This window comes from Coturnix japonica, chromosome 2, assembly GCF_001577835.2.
Source record: "Coturnix japonica isolate 7356 chromosome 2, Coturnix japonica 2.1, whole genome shotgun sequence".
NCBI lineage: Eukaryota > Metazoa > Chordata > Aves > Galliformes > Phasianidae > Coturnix > Coturnix japonica.
In genome coordinates this window covers 102,080,297-102,100,199 of record NC_029517.1, presented here as the reverse complement: position 1 = coordinate 102,100,199, position 19,903 = coordinate 102,080,297, and the positions used below count along the sequence as shown (strand labels likewise).

At 36.8% G+C, this 19,903-nt stretch overlaps 1 protein-coding gene across 1 annotated transcript in view; it reads right to left on the bottom strand.

Moving 5' to 3' along the window:
• The window catches only part of RAB2A (RAB2A, member RAS oncogene family), a 40,087-nt gene that overhangs the window by 8,364 nt on the left and 11,820 nt on the right, over nucleotides 1-19,903 (bottom strand). Inside the window, exons 3-6 of the mRNA XM_015855618.1 lie at nucleotides 17,799-17,866; nucleotides 9,071-9,153; nucleotides 7,594-7,686; nucleotides 4,428-4,539 (exon numbers count right to left, since the gene is read on the bottom strand). Coding sequence (XP_015711104.1) covers nucleotides 4,428-4,539; nucleotides 7,594-7,686; nucleotides 9,071-9,153; nucleotides 17,799-17,866 — 356 coding nt within the window. The remainder of the gene's footprint in view (nucleotides 1-4,427; nucleotides 4,540-7,593; nucleotides 7,687-9,070; nucleotides 9,154-17,798; nucleotides 17,867-19,903) is intronic.

Genomic DNA, 19,903 nt, shown 5'->3' with positions numbered 1-19,903 from the left:
GATCCACTGTTACTTACAGAAGAGTTGGGACACGGTCCTGACCAGCTTCTCACAGCTGAAGTGTCACAGAACGCAGGCTTCAAGGAACTCAAAGTAATTCTGGTTTTGATAGAACTTAAATGAAACCTAATTTAAACTAAAATCTTTCACAAACTAGAAAACACTTTTCAAGTTCTGATTACGTTTTATGAGTCACTTTTCTATTATAGCTCCTAACACCTCAAACTTTATTAACTAAATCCCTGCTAACCAGATCACCAGGTCAAACAGCTGGTGTGTACCAGCAGCTGTATTTAAAGAGAGGAAAAACTAGGAAACATCAGTTCTAATTTGGAAGCCTGTAATAATCATTTCATCTTTCTGTGGGATTTTCATTGTTAGTCTATAGACTATTACAAAGGCTTTCTTTCTTCCTTTATCTGTGACTGAGCAGTACCCCTGCTGAAAATACAGGGGGTTTGAATATTCATTTTCCATTTAAGCAAGAGTATGAAAGAAACTGTCTGAAGAGAAAATTAAGTTACAGCTGGAACAAAATTGTGCAAGGACCATCCAGCTGTACGTAGCTGAAATACTCAATTGCTGAGCTGACATGGTTAGTCCATTCGGTTTTAATCCTAAATAATTAATACATTAAAGCATTTTATTTATGTGCAGACAACTTGGAAGAACAAATACAATAGTCAAAGATGAAAGCTTGGCATAGGGCTACATAATCCCACCAACAGGGGAAACAACTTGTTGAAACCAGTTCTCACACCAGGAGTCAGTGATAAGCAAACTGAATTGAAATGAGATCAGCTTCTGAACAGCAATGGTGTCTGGTGCTGGCTTGATCAGTATCCAGAAAACTCTTCTGCTTAACATTGATTGTGTTAGTCATTACTGAACTAGCAGGACAAAATGCAAGAGGAAGGCATAAAGTCATTCCAGCTTTCCAAATACAGCTAGGAATCTTTAGTTCTTCACAATTAAGCATATGTAAATGGATTCAAATAAATGATATTTCAGGGATGAAAAGATAACCAAGTGCTACTGTCACTGGACAGTTACTCTGAGTTCGTGCAGTAGTTATGAACACGATGGAGGAGAAGTATAACAGATATGGTAACTAAACCTAAAGGTTAACGCTAGATTACTTTCTGCATAAAAGAAAAAAGGTTTCATGTTCCACATCAGATTTTACGATGTATCCTGGTCTAAGAAAGCCAACAGGCACGTTCAGAGCATACATTACAAAACAACTTCAAAACGTTTAAAAAATTATTCCGACAGAATTGTAAAGAAAGAAATGCCCAATGTAGACAGCTCAGAAAACACTGAAGAAAAAGAGCGCCCCCAAAAACTTACATTACGTTGATAGCTCTTTATCTAGCTTGATGGCTATAGGGAGAAACTAAAAAGAAGCAGCAAAAACCAAAAGAACTTCCCACAAATACAGTATGGCTGAAGAGGCTACCATAACTGGTCTTCCGACAGCAGTCAAACAACAGACAGTCCAATAGTAACTTCCCTCCAGTCCTTCTATCCTCTTAATGATTCGGAAACTTCCACCCCATCACGCTCCATATGCAACAAGATTCAACTCTGTGGCCATGTTGATTTCTTAGAAACCTCCAGAGAAGCTATAAAGGGAAAGTCTGTCTACTTTGCACTTAATGGCCTATTGTGCATACAGGGTATCAGCCTCCCGTAACAGCCCTGCACTAGATGAACAGCTAACAGGATATTATTCATATTCTCCATTGCTAAACATTTCCATCTATGATGCAGGTTAACTGATAATAATTCTGAAGAATCACAGAACAGTTTGTGTTGGAAAAGACCTTGTACTCTAGTACAAAACTACTCCTGTAGTTCCAACTCCCACCTCTCACTAGACCAGGCTGCTCAAAGCCCACCCAGCTTGGCCTTCAACACCTCCAGAAGCGGCACCCACAACCTATCAGAACACAACGAACATTTTAAAATTGCCTTAAGATCCAAGCACCAAACAAGGACATGGTACTGTTGCTGTGGCTAGATATTGACTAGGGCACTACACAGTGGTAGAAATAAGGATTAGCAAAGAAAAAAAACCAAACCAAACCAAAACACAAAAACCAAAGATACAAACTCACAATGACAGAAGCAGATTTGTTTATTTTAAGATATAGTCAGACTGGCACCATTATCCTGAACAGATCTGTGGACACATGGCCATGTTTTTTTTTCTGCTTAAAATTTCAGCTAGGTAAGTTCAGCTGACATATCACAAATTTTCTTTCTGTTTAACTTCTACATCCTCAGCTAGTCACAACACTATGATTTCCTTCTAGTCCAGAAGTCACATACTGAAAGCTTTCTATGTCTGCCTCAGTTCTGAATACCTCTTATTCTTTCCTCCAATGTTGTCCATTTCACATTATTTATTCCCCTGTTCCCCTCTATTTTTCTGATACTGAACAGTTCAGAATAAGAACACTGACCTAAAAAATTAAATGGCCTCTTCCTTCACCCATGAAGTGGCACCTTCCGCTTCTTACACCTACTATTTCTTCACATTTATTTTTATTAAGTCAGAGGTTAAGATCTTGCTCTTTCAGTTGCTACCATTCTAGAACATGCTACCTCTTTTAGTGCTGATTGAGAATATCATTTAAGGAATGTAATTGACTGGCACTACAAAAAATTATATCTTAAGGCTCTTCCATCAGAGTAAGAAAATGAGTACAATTGCACAATCATTCATTTATCTCATAATGAAGAGAGGATTCAATTCCAACTTATTTGAGAGAGAACCTTATGCTTCTCTTCCTCCTGATAATCAAAGACGCATTAGATACTGGCCAATGCATTCACTGGAAAGCATCTTTTTATCATGGAAAAAGGTGCTAATGTCAGAATCATATAATAACAAAACAGAATGAAGAAAATGAAAGCAGTATGCTTTTTGTAACTTAAAAAAAATACAATATTGCAAGATGAGAATGTTTTACTACTTAAAATGTAACAAAGACAGTTTGTCCACCATCCTGCATTCAGAATGACTTTGGATATGAGTAGCAACCGATTAGGTAGCATGAAAAACAGAACTATATTATGCTACTGTAAACTAGGAAACTGGGATGCAGGAATTGAGGGCCAGAAAGTCAAGTGAAGAAATCTTTCTGCTCTGCATAGCACCAAAAGCTCATCAGGAGCTCTTCGTCCATTGGGTCTGGCTGGGATGGAGTTAATTTCCTTCACAGCTGCCTGCATGCTGCTGTGTTTTAGATTTGTGACAAAAACAGAGATGATAACACACTAATGTTTTAGCTACTGCTGAACATTTCACATGTAACATCAAGCTTTCGTTTATCCCTCTGCCACAGCAATTAGGCCTCGGGTAGGGAGACACAGACCGACAGCTGACAGAATGGGCCAAAGGTATATTTCCTATCACATAACAATCATGCTCAGCAATAAAAAACACAGGGTGGCCTTTCAAAAGTAGCTGTTGCTCAGAGACTCAGCAAGTCCCTGGGCAACGATCTCTTTGCTCAGAGACTCAATTTGTTTATGGGAAGCTGGGAGTGACTGGCTTCCCAACGACCTTCTCACTCCTCCTCCATGCCCCTGCCTTCACTTGTTGAACTGTTTTCTTCAACTCAAGCCCTTAGTTTTCCCCCGCTTCAGTTTCTTTGATTCTCTCTCCCAGCCTACTGGGCAGAGTAGGAAAGAGAGTAAGCAGCTGAGTGGGTGCTTAGTTTTTGGCTGATGTCAACCATAATCAATGTTCAAGAGAAATTTTTAGTAAATCAAGGTGAGATATATAAAAACACCTATATCCAGAAACATGAATTATGTGTTACATTTCAAGGACTTAACTTGTTTACTCTAGAACAGCAAAAGAATGGAACACCTAACATTATTCAAATACTGCAGACTGCAGAAACTAAGACAATGATCTCTTCAGCAACTCTCCAGAGGACAGATAAAAATTCTATGCGTGCATTGCAGCAAAGAAGGTTCCTGCTACGTAGTGGAGGGGAACAATGAAAACTGTTCTACAGTAGAGATATCGAAGCATCACAATAGCTTGCACTGAAGAGTATGTGAAATATTAAAGGTCTTTAAGAACAGGTTAGATCTATAAAGGACACTGAGAGTTTGTCTTGATTTGGGCTGGCAAATCTACTCTAGTATCAATTTTAAGATTTCAAGACAGACTGGTGCACCCATTTCACTATTATTAAGAAGTATACTGGGAAAAGGAATATCAACAATATAATTACTGCTGTGCAATCAGATATAATTTAGACCATGTCTTTCTCATACTATAAATTAAGAAGTAGTTAATTCAAGTTAATAAGTCCAAACTCTAAAGGAATAGCATCTGTACAAACTACAAGAACACAACTCAAAACAACTGCTTTACTAAAATACTGGTGGTTAAGCAAAGTTACCTCCTCTACATTGGAAGCAGTTTTGGCAGATGTCTCCATAAAGATAAGCCCATGCTCTCGTGCAAATGCTTCACCTTCTTCTTTCTTGACTTCTCGTCTAGACTCTAAATCACTAAGATAGAATAAAAAAAAGTTACTCGTGTGGTCTGTCCATGCAAATAACTTGTTAAGAGACATGTTTAAAAGTGAACAGCCCCCATCAGAACTTATGTACATACAATAATATATTCAAGCCTTCATACAAAGTAGAATTACTATTAACTTTGAACTTACACTACACAGAATAGCCAAAGCTATCCCACCTGAGTCATTAATTCCAGCTGATACAGATCTTATCAAAGTTAGTGGAATGCCTTACAAAAGGATTCAAATACACTTATTTAGACATTCCTTGGAATGATAACTTTATACATTGTCATTTTAGGTAATGATCACTTTTCTAGTTTCTACCAAACCATATTACAAAGCTGAAATGATAAAGGACTTTTATAAAACATTTATAGTTCTTTTTTTTTTTTTTTTTTTTTTCCTACCCAGGAAAACTTCATATTTAGGTCTTTTCAAGAGGGCAAAACCTAAGAATGAAAATAAGTTATTTTGATCTAAATTACTTGTTACCTCCTGACAAACCCAGCGTTACGGTTTTCACCAATCCCTTTAACAGCTGAACTTAAAAGTCACTGTAACACAATTTCTTGTTTCCTGCTTTCCAAGTAGCCTATAAAAAAGTTAACTATCACAAAAATAACAAAGGATGCCTTATTGGACAGGACAACTAATACCAAATTCCCCTCTCTAGGTCACATGGACGCATCAGGATTTCACTCTTCTTTTTTAAAGCTTCTTTAGCAACAAGGACATTGAGAGTTTCTGTCCCTCTAAATATATTAAATCCTGAGCAGCAACAATGCTGTATTTCTTTATATATAAATAGTATTTTATATATATAAGCAAAGCTGCCTTTAAATTACACATATAAAATCACTGTTAGATACTTAATCTCAAATTAAACTGTTTGCAAATACATAGATTTTATCTGCAGCTAGAACACTAGTAAAAAATACCGTACTGGGCTACCACTCTTCTAATGACACACACATTGAACCTATGTTACACTCAATGTGGTATCTATTCTGCAGCAAAGCATGCTCTTGTTATTTTTACAACTACTTGCTAGCTCAGATAAATTTTAGAGTAAAGACAATTCAACACATCACTTAAACATGGAGCATTCAAAGATAAGGATAAAAGAATTGTTTTCTCAAAACAAAAAATTAAAGTTGATGCTCACAGTCTGTAAGCATTTCTAGTATCTCAGCTCCAGGCTTCAGATAAGCTAAACAAGATTATTCTCATGTGCCTGAGATAGCCATTCAACATGATATTCTTGAACAAGAATAATGTATTCATTGCTACTACCATGCTACCCTCAAAAATATCTTATTTAAAACCCGATTCACTACAGTGCTATCTCCATGCTAAAATAGAAATAAACAACTATTTAATTTGAAATAATGCCATTGCATTGAAAACTGCAGTGATAACCCAATAATTCCCAGTAACTAAAGATATCCATTTAAGAGCTTTAACTGCTTCTACTAACCACAGTTGTCTTCCTCTCTGCATACATCCCATTCCAATAATTCGAAGCATTTGGTCTTACTAGATCAATCTAGCTATGCTTTGTTCTGGAAAGGAGATTAAGTATAGCATTTGTCACGTTTAATACCAATATTTGTAATGTTTTCAAAAAACAGCTATTGTATTTCAGCTTAAATTCTCAACTCCCCTCAAATTTAGTAGTAAGTCAGTGAACAAATCTAAGTGCATTCTTGGGATTCTTAACAATGAAGTTTGTTCTAAAAATATTTTGCTAGTATATGTGTTCTTCCACATCCCCAGCAGTATGCTCTACTACAAGAACTGTAACATGCTGTTAGTACAGTGTAGGAAGGAAATGTTCTTCCCATTCTTCTCTTTGAGGCTTGAAAATAATCCCCTTTTTTTCCATAGTACGTCATGCAAGTAAACAGCACACACTTTTTCTCTCAGTGCCACCTGCACAAAAACTGCTGGTCACTGACATCATGGGCTTATCAAAGTTTCATTAATAAACAATTTGTGAAGACTGATTCTCACATTCCTTTAATAAAAAGCCTTCCTGGTCATTTTTCAGATTACATATAAAAATGTGGGCAAGCTTCATAATTACTTACTGATTAGCATGTTTTTTTTGTTTTTGTTTTTTGAGGGGGAGAAAGGTAGAAGGACAGAGAGAAGAAAACAGAAGGGGATGGAAAGGGGAAAAAAAAGAAGAAAACAAGAGGTGATCAGGCCAGACTAGCCAAACTAGACCATATTTACTACAAAGTTATTTCTCAATAGCATCTAGGAAATGATCCAGCTGTTCATTAAATTTTAAGTGACAAACATACAGTTACTTCAGCTGGCATCTTTACCTTCAAAACTACTTAGGCATGGAGACAAGGAGACAAATCAATTAGGTAAAGACCTGTATCTAATGGGTCATTAAATTCTGATTTAATATTTTGATGTTCAAAAAACCACTAATATTCAGTAACGATCTAGAGCTGATGTTACAGTTCAGTAGATTAAGAACCAGAAAAACTACAGATAAACCTAATGTATTCTGTAAAAAATTTTTAAGAAAACTTTCAACACAGAGTCTAAGCATCAAAAGGGAACCATTTCAGAACTCTGGACAGTCTTGTTGATGAAAAAAGCAAGCAGATAACTGTTTCCAAATTAACAAACTTACAAATCTTCTAAATTATTAGGAAATGGCTAAAAAGCTTCTGACCCCACTCCCAGTTGAAATGTACAGAACATGAAGCAAGCCTCAAATTCAGAAGCACCTCGTAATTTCTGAGGCAAGCATTTTTTTGTATTTGATAAATGTTTTTCAAGTGAATCTGATAGCACGGATTTCATTTTGCTCAGTGACATTTCCTCTACTGTGACTCTTTAACTGGAATAGCAACCCATTTTAAAACGCCCAAATAAGAAGCCATATTCCCTTTAAAAGGGACAGATCTATGTGCTTACAGGTGGTGTCATCACCACTTCGGATGAAAAAAACCAAACAGGTAATGAGAAAAGTTTTAAATTTCCACCATCTACGAAGTTGTAATTCATTAAGTTTTACCTTTTATTTCCAATAAGCATTATAACCATGTTGGAATTGGAATGCTGACGAGCATCTTCTAACCAAGTTGTCAAGTGATTGAAAGTATCCCTCCTGAATATGGAAGAGAAGGAAAATCAAAGGCAGTACTTAAAAATATATATACACAAATATTTTTCTCCTCTCTTAGTTAGCCTCTCTACCTGAGCAACCAACTTATTTATTAGTATATACGCTTCAGGGATAAAAGCCAGTAATCCCTTTGTGAGAGGAAAACAAGCCAACAAAAATGTAGTAGACATGGAGCATTAACGAACTGACTAAAGAGTAACTGCAAACATTTACTACAGAGAGTATTCTTATGGTCATGAAAATCTGCATTGTTAAACACAGATAAGTCTGCTGACTGCAGTTTTAGAAGTCTGTAACATCCTCAAATGAATTCAAACAACAATACGTTTATTCATAAAGTAATATTTATCCTACTGGCAAATGAAAAGGTTGACAATCGTTTCCTCTGAATTTATAAATTTAATGATGAATTTAGCAGTAAAGTATTTTATAGTAAGATAGGTACAAGATGACAATGTTACAGATCTCACAGAAAATGTACACTAAATATTTAATAACGTGAACGTGTATTTAATATTTCACAAGCAGAAAGCCACCTACTTACAAATCAAAGACTGATTTGTTGGAAGTCAACTGGAAAGAACAGATTGCTTTCTGACATTTAAAAATAAGGAGGGAACAAAAGGAAAACTAAGAAATCTCATTGCTTAATTCAGCAATGAGACCCAAGATCCACAAAAAGGAATCACACAACGTAATAACGCCTTGGAGCCCGTATATTTTCACAATTGAGTTGTAATAAATTTTTTGGTTGAAAATCACACCATGGTATTGTAGACAAGAGTTACAGACACTTTATTCAAGACTGCAGGAATATCTCAGTTACTTCTGAACATCAGCTACTGAAATCACACCTTGAGAACTATATTCCCCAGCTTGATAAAAGACAGCATAGGTAGAAGTTTCCTGGTATTTCTATGTAATCAGACTCTGATATTTTGCTACTTTTGACTCATTTATTTCAAGAATTGCAGCTAAGTAAAAAGTTTGCTATAGCAAAAGAAAAATTATAGTTCACGGTAATAAAAACACAAAAAAAGGAATTAATGAAATATTTTAATGCCATTCGCAATAAAGGTAATCCAGAGGTTCATGGTCAAATACCTTATATAAATACTTTGATTCCTCCCAAGAGTTTATACTTACTTTTTCTCAACCAGTATACTGATAAAATTAGAAGCATATACACTGAACCTGGATTTTATTTGATATTGATTACTTAACAAATATGATAGAACATTAGATTGCATGTATTTCTACAATAAACCATGCTGAATTAGACATTTTTAACATTGCTATATATCACAATACAAGTCTATAAAGACACATAATTTTAGTACAGTTGTAACTTCCTCCATATCCTCACCTTGTAATGTCATACACTAGTAAAGCCCCTGCTGCCCCTCTGTAGTATGACCTCGTAATGGAACGGAAGGACTCCTGCCCTGCCTGCAGAAGACAAAGTTTCATTATTTCATGTCTTAAATTTGTGTTTCATTGCTGAAAACCATAAACTTACTACTTTTGTGAGGGCAAGGAAGTATAAGGAGGGGAAATCAGAGAGGGAACAACTGGGCACAAAGTCTCTAACACTGGCAAAAGAAGGCACATAAGGAGGAGACACCAACTACAGCACTGTGCAGTTAAAAAAAGAAAGAAGAAGAAAAAAAACGGAACAAGACCTCTAAACCTTTTTTGGCAATCCCTGACAACCCAATTTACTGAATGGCTTCACAATACATGAATCATTATTAGAGCACAGAATGGACTCCTAGCAACTAAGCTCTGAAGACAAATTTGAAAGGAAGCAAATAACCCAGAGCTTCACATTTGAATTCAATAACCCGCTCCCTGGGGCAGCTGTTGACACTAGAATAAATAAAGCCCATTGTAAATAAATGATGAATGACATCTTTACGCCCACCATCTGCTGGTGTAGAGGTTGTTGGAAGGCCAAGGATGCAGATTTTATCCGTTATATCATAAACTGCAGCCAGCTTTCAACAGTCTTCAGATGGAATTCTTTCAGTAATCATTTTATTATGAAAAAACAGAAAATGGTTTTGAATTTAATTCTACACAATTCTGCTCCACAGCTAATCAATTTCCCCTGTACTTGATAAATAACACGTGTCAAACAACCACAGAATGCAACAGTCGTCTCCATATCCACTGGTGAAAAACTTGTGAGATACTACAGAAATTAGACAGTTCTTAAGAAAAGCGTTCTGTAAAAATCTCAGCTCTTAGAAGAACGTTCTTATCAGTTTACATTTTAATCACCTTCCAAAAATTCACAGCTGCTTTGAGTTTTCTTTCTAAGATATCCCTCGCTAACATGCAATAGTCAACCCAAAACCTTGTCTGCATTTATGAAAACTATTTTAAGGAGCACAGGTTGAACAGTTAGTGTGGAAAAAGCTAAAAGACAAAGGTATAACCCTTTTCCCTCCTGTATTAAAAATCAAAGCCCTGAAAGATAAATATTTGTAGTTGCAAATCTTGAGCTCCCATGGCTTGTGTTTTTCAGAAGTTGCTATCCAGCAATTAACAGTTACTAGAAAAAAAGATTTTTAGTATTTAGTATTAAAAGCTTTAGCTTAACTCAAAGATAGCGCAGAACATAATTAAAAACACAAATGTTAACAGTGAAAAATGACACATGCAGTAAGATTGTTATCCTTACGACTACAGGAAATTATTCTGATTTAAAACTATTGAAAATGAGAATGAAATATTTATCAAAGTTTGTGCTATGTACAAGCTATGATTCAGCCAGACCTACAGAATCTTCTCACAATAACTGTACTTCCATAACATATGGTTCTCTTGAATTTCAAGAACACTTGGGCTAGACTCCACCACTCAATGAGAACATACAGTAGCAGAATCTAGAGCACAGCATTTTTATGTGGACTAGGACAAGAGTCCAATCCAAGCCCATCTTCATACAGACAAAGGTAACAAAATATAGGTGATCTACTAGAGTACACTAAGGAATAGTAAAAGAAAACAGGCATTTAGCTCAGTACTGGATGTCTTGCCAAGGAGCTCCAAAAAAATCAAGAGTTTCATCTTAGTGTGATGACTTGCTCAAGTGCATATAGTGTTTGCATAAAATATTTTCCTCCTTACTAGTCATTAAACAAGTTACTGTTAATAATATATTCTAAGCATTGCTAAAAAAATGTGCATTACTGAGGCAAAGCCTACCACATCTAAGACTGCCTGTTTCACCCTCATCAATTCAACTGTGACACGTTAAATAATTTGCTGTGGAAGACGAACAAGTTAAAGTCAAGCACAATTGCCAGAGATTCTACCAGTTCTACAAGAATGTAAGAATTTGAAGCTCTAACAAGAATCACTTGGTATTTCAATCCTGATATTTCTGTAGCATTTTCAACTGTTTATTACTTGCCCATGATGATATCTCTTAAATACCATTGCTTCCTGAAGGAAAAACTGAGAAGAGGGTGGAAAACGTTACCATCTTCTCCAGAGATACGGTTCTCCATTTAGCAATAATGAACTTGTGTTTGCTTACACAAAAACAACAGAAACCAAACCATCTTTTATCTTCTAGCCAGGAAAAAGATGAGTTTCTGTAGAGAAACTCCACAAAATACAATATATGAAGGTATACACCTATGTGTAATACATAAAAATGCATCTCTACATGTAGAGATTTACCTACTATACATAGAAGAATAAGAAGCATTTATTTGAAGTCTATTTCAACAAAAGAAATCTAAATGAAAGAACTGTAAGGTCAAATTAACATGGATTAGGCAAGTAAAAGATTCTCCATGTATATTTATTTTTATCATTATTACTTGAAGCATTTTTCATCTGACAACTTGCTCTTTTTCTTCCAACCCCTTTATTTCAAGAGGAGAGGAAAACAAAATACAGAAGCATAGGTTAATACCCCAAAATACAGTAATTATTACTATAATAGCGTATTTTAAAATACAAATTTCTCATGATTTTAATACTTCATCTAACTTGCAAAGAGGGACCAATTAAAGTTCAGCTACTTGCTTCGAGAAGCAATGGATAGATCAAGCAGTAAGGAAGCTCAGTATAAAACCAAACCAGGTTTTTATACAGGAGTAGAGCCCTCCATCTTGTCAAGTGAAATTAACAGCATGCATATAACCTTTTCCATACTCTCCTAAAATATAACACTTTTCTCCACTTCTATATTCAAGGGAATTTCCAAATTTTCAGTTTCCTCACAGAACAACTGAGATCAGAAGGGATCTCTGGGTCTCCTGCTCAAACAGTGACACCCACAGCTGGGTGCTCAGGGCCATGTTCAGGCAGCTTCTGAACATCTCCAAAACAGAGACCACGACCTTTCTAGGGAACCTGTGGCAGCAGACAGTCATTCACAGATTTTCTTTCCCAAAGAAGTGTTCCCTGGTGTTGAAAGGGAACCCCCTGTGTTCCAGTTTGTGCCCACAACATCTGGTCCGGCCACTGGGCTCCATCTTCACTGTATACCCCCTTCTGGTATTTACAGACCCTGGTAAGAGTCCTCCCTCATGACTCCTTCAGGTTGAAGGGTCCCAACCCTCTGAGCACCAATTCAAAGAAAGGTGCTCCAGTCCCTTCATCATCTTACTGGACTCTCCAGTATGCCCAGGTCTCTTGTATTGGGAGCCCAGAACAGGACACTGGGAGGCGTGGCCTCCCGACCAACTGAGCAGAAGGGAAGAAGCACTTCCCCCAGCCAAACACTCTGCCTGACACAGCTGTTTAATTTTTCAGCAACATATGCCAGAGATTGAATGAGGGAATAAGGAGCAGGGGAGTTAGTAGTTAGTGGCAGTAGACACTAAATGAAGACCTAATTACATCTGGTAGAAACAACACAGGCCTTTGCTCTGAGGCAATGTCAGGTTACACCCACTTTCAGAGTGGCACAGTAGAAGAAGGTAGAAGTAGAAAAAGCAAGCCTCTGATAAGCAACTGATTCTTTGTTAAATAACACCTGCTTTAGTTGTCTTTTGGACTATGAGCTTTTAGAGCTCATACCATATCAGCTAATGAAGATAAACTTTCTAAAACGAGTGACTAAAGTAATCAAAGTTTGAGTTACAAGTCTTCAAAATAATACTAGAAGCCTTAATGCCTATGTGAACTGCTCAACTGTGGGGACATACATTCCCACTCTTCTCTAAATATAAATCTGTGTATAGATCAAGGTGCAACTTCAAAGTAATGGTACTATCAGAACGTAAAGCATTGCCCATCACATTAGGCGCACAGAAATACAGACTGAGTTCAAGTTTTCTAGGCCATGCAACTGCATTACAGTTAACACACCTGTGGCACATGAGAGAAAAAAACTTCAAGTATTACATTCCGAAAGGAAATCTCAGCAGCATTTCCAAGGATGCAGTGTAGTTATGGAGGTTTCAGTTGTGAAACGTACAGACAAGTCTCTGTTATTAAAAAGGGTACTTCAAAAGATCCTACTGTGTATTTTTGGACCACTTCTCATAGATCCAGAAGTAATGTCACCTGTATTATTACACTGGCACACGACATCAGAGACAGATGGTGGTGGTGGTATGGCAGTAGAGACTGAATCTTCCTTCCAGTATTCCATTACATTTTGCTGCCACGTGACAGATGGAAGCAGAGAGGCAGTCTGATCAAATAGTGTCTGACATGGAAGCGCATATGAAGCAAAGGGGTGGAAGCAAATTCCTCCATGTGGAAAAAATTGCACCACTGACACTCATCAATGCTTGCAGTGGGTGGTGCATTCCAGCAGTGGCAACAGCAGGTCAACTCTGTTGGTGGAGACTTTTTATGTGCACAGCATGCAGGCACTTGTTCACTCCTGGTGAAAATGCAAACCTAATTATGGTGACTATGTTGAAAACTAGTGTTTTGTAGCCAAAATTTTTCTCTATCAAGCAGTGTTATTGCATTCTTTGCACCTGTCATCTCCATGGAAATAAATAGCAGGCATTACTTTTGGAGCAAACTGGGGGAAAAAAAATTAACCAGAAACAAACAGTGGTGCCTTCCAGCAAAAATGTTCTTTACTAAGATCCACATCTTGCAGAAGAGATGAAACTAAAAGACACAGGTGAATATGAATTCATTAGAACTTTTAAAGATGTCAGACTTGCGTGAATTATTCGGCCAAGTTACAAACTACTTCAAAAGTAACTCTGTCAGCACCCTGATAAGAACTGAAATTTCCTGAGGAATAAGAATACCCAAGGGTGGAACTGTACACATACCTTTCTTTCCTGATGCTGAATGCATGCAATTTAAACACACAAAGCAATTCCCAACACACTTACAGAACCAGAAAGCTTCAGCTCTCCACTATTAGAAGTAATAACTAGGGCCACTTGAACTCAAGTTTCACTGCAGACAGAAGGAAGACTAGCTCTCCTATCTCAGGCCTTATCCTAAGTAAGATTTTTCTTTGTTATTATGAAATAAATATTTTTAATCATTGATTTCCTTGAAATGAAGGAGAAATGCTAACAATTTTCTTCAAACAGAAAAAATAATTCTCATTCACATCAATTTAATCTGTAAAACACAGATAGTACTACTTAGACTCAACCCTCCGTAGCATCTGAGAGGACTTTAATTCCCTCTTTCAACTGCTGCTTATTTTTGCTCATCAACAATGATGTAAGTACCAATAAATACAATACAGAACAACCCCTGTCAAAAACAAAAAGAAGGATACTGACTCAGCCTGGTAACAAGCCCAGCAGCATTCTGCAACAATGAAGTTTTCTTCTGAGGAGAAATGATTTTTATATTTCTCAGTGTTGTACTGCCACAAGACAAGCAACCTTCATCTACACAGCACATTTAACCCTGTGAAGCTAAACAGCTCCCAGAACAAACACGGTAGCTGATCCTTACCAGCTTCTACAGGCCACTTCCACTTCTAGGTCCCCAGACAGAAAAGGGATGCTGGTAACTGATGCTAGATCAACTACCACACTCTACCAAAAAACAGCATCCAAACTTCTCATACTAGTGAACTACCAGATAACTATTTTTGGCAAAACTACTCTTCAATATTTCCAACTAATGAAAATCTTTCCTAAGATAAAGATCAGAGGAAATTAAATAATCCAGGGGCAGACAAAAGAATAATTTTGTAATTAATTGATAATAATTAATACTTGCATCCCCCTTGACTGATCTAAAAGCTTTAGGAACTAGAAATGAAATCCAAGGACTTCCAGACCTAAACACCTTGAGATGCTGCAGCACACACTGCAGTGAGCATCTGGAGCTGGGCAGCAGGGAGAACTTATCCAGAAGCATGCTCCACTGCTGGGAGATGATGAGGGGATGCTCTGGCTGCTGGTGTCTATGTATGAAAAGAAGTAGTCTCAAGACTGCAGCAATGAACACAAGTACACAGTGCTCACACCAAGCAGCTTTTATTCAAGTTTTTTTTGTCCAATATTTTGCTTTCATTTCACTTCAGACTAGTTTTACCAGACATCAGCTCACAGGAACAAATACCGTACTACAATTGCTAATGGGAACACGTGCATTCCTTGAGCATATCTTCCAGCGCAGCCTCATCCAAAAGGAATCCAGCTTGTGTACTCCCACACAAAACCCAAAGTGCAGTAAGCAGCCCCTGTTTCTACAGCCCACTCCTGAATCGAACTAAGATGCTAATGAAGTGAAATATTCTTGAGTTATGGCATGAAAAAGAATAATAAAAGAAATCCAACAGAAACCACACAAATGGATCTCACTGACACACAGTGCTGTTCGCTTCAGCTGCCCCAAGTTAATTGACTCCTGCAGTAAGCTGTGCTGCAGCTTCCACGCACTGCCCTTTTACTAAGGAATACACCTTTCCTTGGAGCTGCACTGATCTGCTGAAGAAAACAAACTGATCACCACAGCACTGAAGTATCAGGTAAGAAAAATTTGCTTAAGAAAGCCAAAGTCCTTATTTACTTTTAACCAGGGAAAACAACTTTTTATCTGGTTTTCCATTTCTCATGCATCTGCTCAAGATGCTCCTTGCTCAGTAACAGATCAAAAGTAGGCATGTAAGAACAGCATTAAATCAGAGAAGTGGTGGTGCTGCGTGTGACTCAGTGTATCAAGTTCTCTTAGCCACACGCCTTTCTTTTGTCTAACAGAAATTGTTACAGCTTAATAAATATCAGGATAGCACCAGCAACAATTAGCAGCTTTTGTTAACAAGAAAAGAAATGCAGGCAATGTTCAGCCCAAACAAACAACAGAGACACAGTAACTTTAGTCATTATGGACATATATGTGTACCTTGGCATTCGTACATTTGAAATGTGCCTCACTGCATTTCTTATCTCACCATTTCTTTAACACCTTTGCAGCCAAGCCCAAAACTGAGCCACTGGAACGTAGATATGCTTATGAGACTTGATTACAATACATTTATCCTGTACTTAAAAAAGTCTGCATGCAGTTTATGTTTTAACTCCAGGCAACATACTAAGCCATTCAGTGCTTACGATTGATAAATTATTAACCATGATTACCCAATCTATTCAGAGAATATGAAAGCTTTCAATGAGTATTTTTAGTATATTTATGTTACCAGTTAAGAATCTTGCCAAATAAAATCCCTGCCAAAAAAACAGCTTATAATTTACAATCACGAGCAACTCCATTGAATTCGTGGCTATCGGACACTTTGCAAGCATGTAAGTAGCCAAACAGACAGAAGAGCTACTCAATTCGAGGCACAAAGGAAAACAATCTACTAAAAAAACAGGTAAAGCTCACACATATCCAGGCAACAGGTAATAGCACGTGAATAAGATCAGTCTGAAAGATATTGAAATGCAATGACTATATAGGTAGTAAAAAAGGTAATTCTTTCTGCAGACAATCTGTCCCAATTTCAGGAAACCAGGATTAATTTGTCATCACACGGTTATGTCATATACTAAAAGTCTGCACCTGAAACTTCTCTTTATGCTGCCCTCTGGTTGTCTATTGAACTTATGAAGTCTCAGCTACTTCGGTAGTTCACAGATACACAGTTGTAGCTGTAAAAATGTCCAGGCTTAGAAAAAGCCTGATGTACAACCTGAGCATAATTCATTTACACCATGGAGAATATGTAAGGAGGCACAGGTTTTACGCATGAATTTAAATGATGATCTTGTAAAATAAATAAGGCACATTTGATTTTAGTTATGAAGCTATCTAAAGTACTGCTTTTGCTTATATTTTCATATACACTTGTACATCAAACGTATCTTCTCTTACTGATTTGCAATGCCAGAAAGAGCACAAACATGAATATACATCTGTTGGTTCCTATAGGTATCTTAAAATGCTTTTGGAAAAGGACATAAAACTGTGACTAAACAGCTAAACACACAAAATAAGTTATTGATATGGATGTCTTAAAGATGTTGAATCACGATGAGAACACTGAGGCCAACAGCTCTGTGTGCTACAGCAACCAACAAGAATATATCTGACCTCGCTAATACATGTTTTAATCTGAACTCCCCCTGAAAGTCAAGGTCTATGGGTTTGTTTGCTTTTACCACCCCTTCTTAACCATTCAAGTATTATGATGACTATAGTAGAGTTCTTGACGTTTTCTGTGAAAACAGAGAGCAGTAACTTTTATAGCCCACATTGCAAATGCAAAAATCTACTCTAGACAGCTCTTGAGCAAAACTCTTGAACAAAACACATGTCAACAGAAAGTGACATTAGCCAAACTTAGCATGAGCACAAAGAGAGAAGAACTACACAAAGGAATCTAAGTTCTGAATAACACAGCAAGTTTTGGAAAAAAAGAAGAAGAAAGTGAAGTGTCTCATAAATCTGAGAAAGCTTTGCTTGTGGAAGTTGGGTTATGGCGTAAACAGCAGCAATTTGCAAAGTTTTAAGAGCACATCACATCAAAAAAGAATTATTTTTCAGCTCATTTTTCATGTTTAGAGAAGTCATAGAAAGCTGCAAGACTTAGGCTAACACGGTCTAGGTCACGGAGAGCTTAATAACAATGACAAAATAAAAAGCTGGTGGAGTCACATGTTTAAGTAATTTGTTTTATTACTTACCGTATCCCATATCTGAAGCTTTATCTGTTTTCCATCAATAGTGATCATTCGAGCCCCAAATTCTACACCTGGATAGATTTTATAGAAGGTTACATTATTAGAAGACATGAGAAAGAAGAATGTTTCCTAGAAATACAATACTGAGTTAACTTATGTTCCTGCATTCACAGTAGTTGAATAATCTATTTCTCCTCCTGCTTTAGTTAATTCTTGAGCTGCTTTAAAGAGCTTGAACATTTTCCAGAAGGAAGAAAACTGTACCTTTCCAACTGCCTTATAAATACATTGATTAGAGAGCAACTGCCAAGGAGATATTTCCTACCAAGTTATCAAAATGATTTAATGGCTGTTTCTCAGAGCAGAAAAAAACATGTGCTTGGGTACAAATAGAAAACTGAATAGAGTCACAGTCATTTTTAACATTCTACTAATGTTTTATTACTGCAGACAGTTCAAAAGAAATTAAATCTACAATTCATTATCAACTGAACAGTCAAAACAATCAGAATAATGTCACCTTCAACAAGATAAATTCTATTACTGTATTTGTTAGAATTCATCTGTCTTTATGAAAAAAAAAAAATGCTTCCAAAATCCCATCTAGTTAAAGATCAAATCTGGTAAGTAACAGAGGAAAGTAACAGAGGGGAAAAAAATCCAATCAATAAATTAATTTCTTTAGTGAAAAAATCCAGCATTTTCTATCAGTCTTTTAAAGAAATTCTGAGATCAGTAAGTGAAGCATAAATTTGAGGCTATTACTACATTATTTAAAACATAAAAAAAACCTGGAGTTAGTGGGCATAACCATAAGACAACAAAGTTTCCATTAAGCTATGATTCACACATCTACCATTTCATCAAAAAAAACCCAAGATTTAAAAGCATAAGCTTCATTTAAAATTGTCTAGATTTGTGTCTTCAATCCTTATCTTGAAAGACTTCAAACATCTCTTCAAAAACTTGCTGAGAACATTTTAGGGCACAGCTACTTTCTGCAGAAGTATCATTACTTTTGGGAAGGGAGAGGCAGGAAGGAAACCACTCTCCCTCCCACAGGATACTGGAGCCAAATAGAACCCAGCAGGTCAAAGAATGACATGCTCTACCATCTGAATAACCTGCAGTAATTACATGCAAAATAAAAAGAAGGGGAAAGGTGTGCTAATGAGGGCGCAAGTGAAAGGCAATGCTCTGATGTTGAGTGCAAAGCCAGAGGAAGATGCTTAAGACTACCAGAAGCATTAACACTTATTACTTGATCTCAAAAATGCAGATACTGAACAGCTGATTGAAACTCAGCAACCTTCCTAAATGTTTGGTTCTTCACTCAACCTCACAGGAGATTCAGAAGTATTTACTCTGTGACATCAAAACATTTGCTAAGAGAAAAACCTATTTGAAACAACCCAGTCTGAAACTATGTTCTCTTCAAAGAGGGAACAGAAGCTTTCCAGGTTTGCAGCTGAGGGTAAATCCTAAGCACAATAGGCAGGGCTAACAAAACCTTACAGTAGTTTTTGCCACCCATTCCATCTACAAAATCATAACCTAGTTTTGTCTGTCTGCTAACTGCATCACACAGCTTCTCCTTGCTTCAATTACTTTAATACCAGTTACTTTCATTTTCAAGTGAAAACTATACGGGTAGTTGTTGCATTTTAAGTTCTTAAGTTTGAGTATTCTATTACAGTTATACACAGCTCTGCATGTTGCTATAAGACAGGCTGTACAGAAGCAGATATTTTTGTCATTTTCCTGATTTTCATTGAAGTTTATCTCTGAATATGCTAGGCTACCTATACTAACATTTCAGGTAGAATTTTACACGCTTGAAGTAACTTTCTTCCCCATGTCTACTTTCAATTTCCATTCTCTTCTGAGTAGCCCACGGTAGAAATAGAAACTGCACTCCCACTTTGTAAAACTGTTGTACTATATTGATAGTAGTACTGTGTTGATAAGAAAGTACTTGCATTACATAGACCTTTCAAAATCCTCAGGTTCTCTGGAGTTTTATCATCGTCAGCTGGAAGCATATTAGATAATACCAACCCATCCTATCTTGCCCTACATGAGTAATTGTATCAGTCTGAACCCATGCT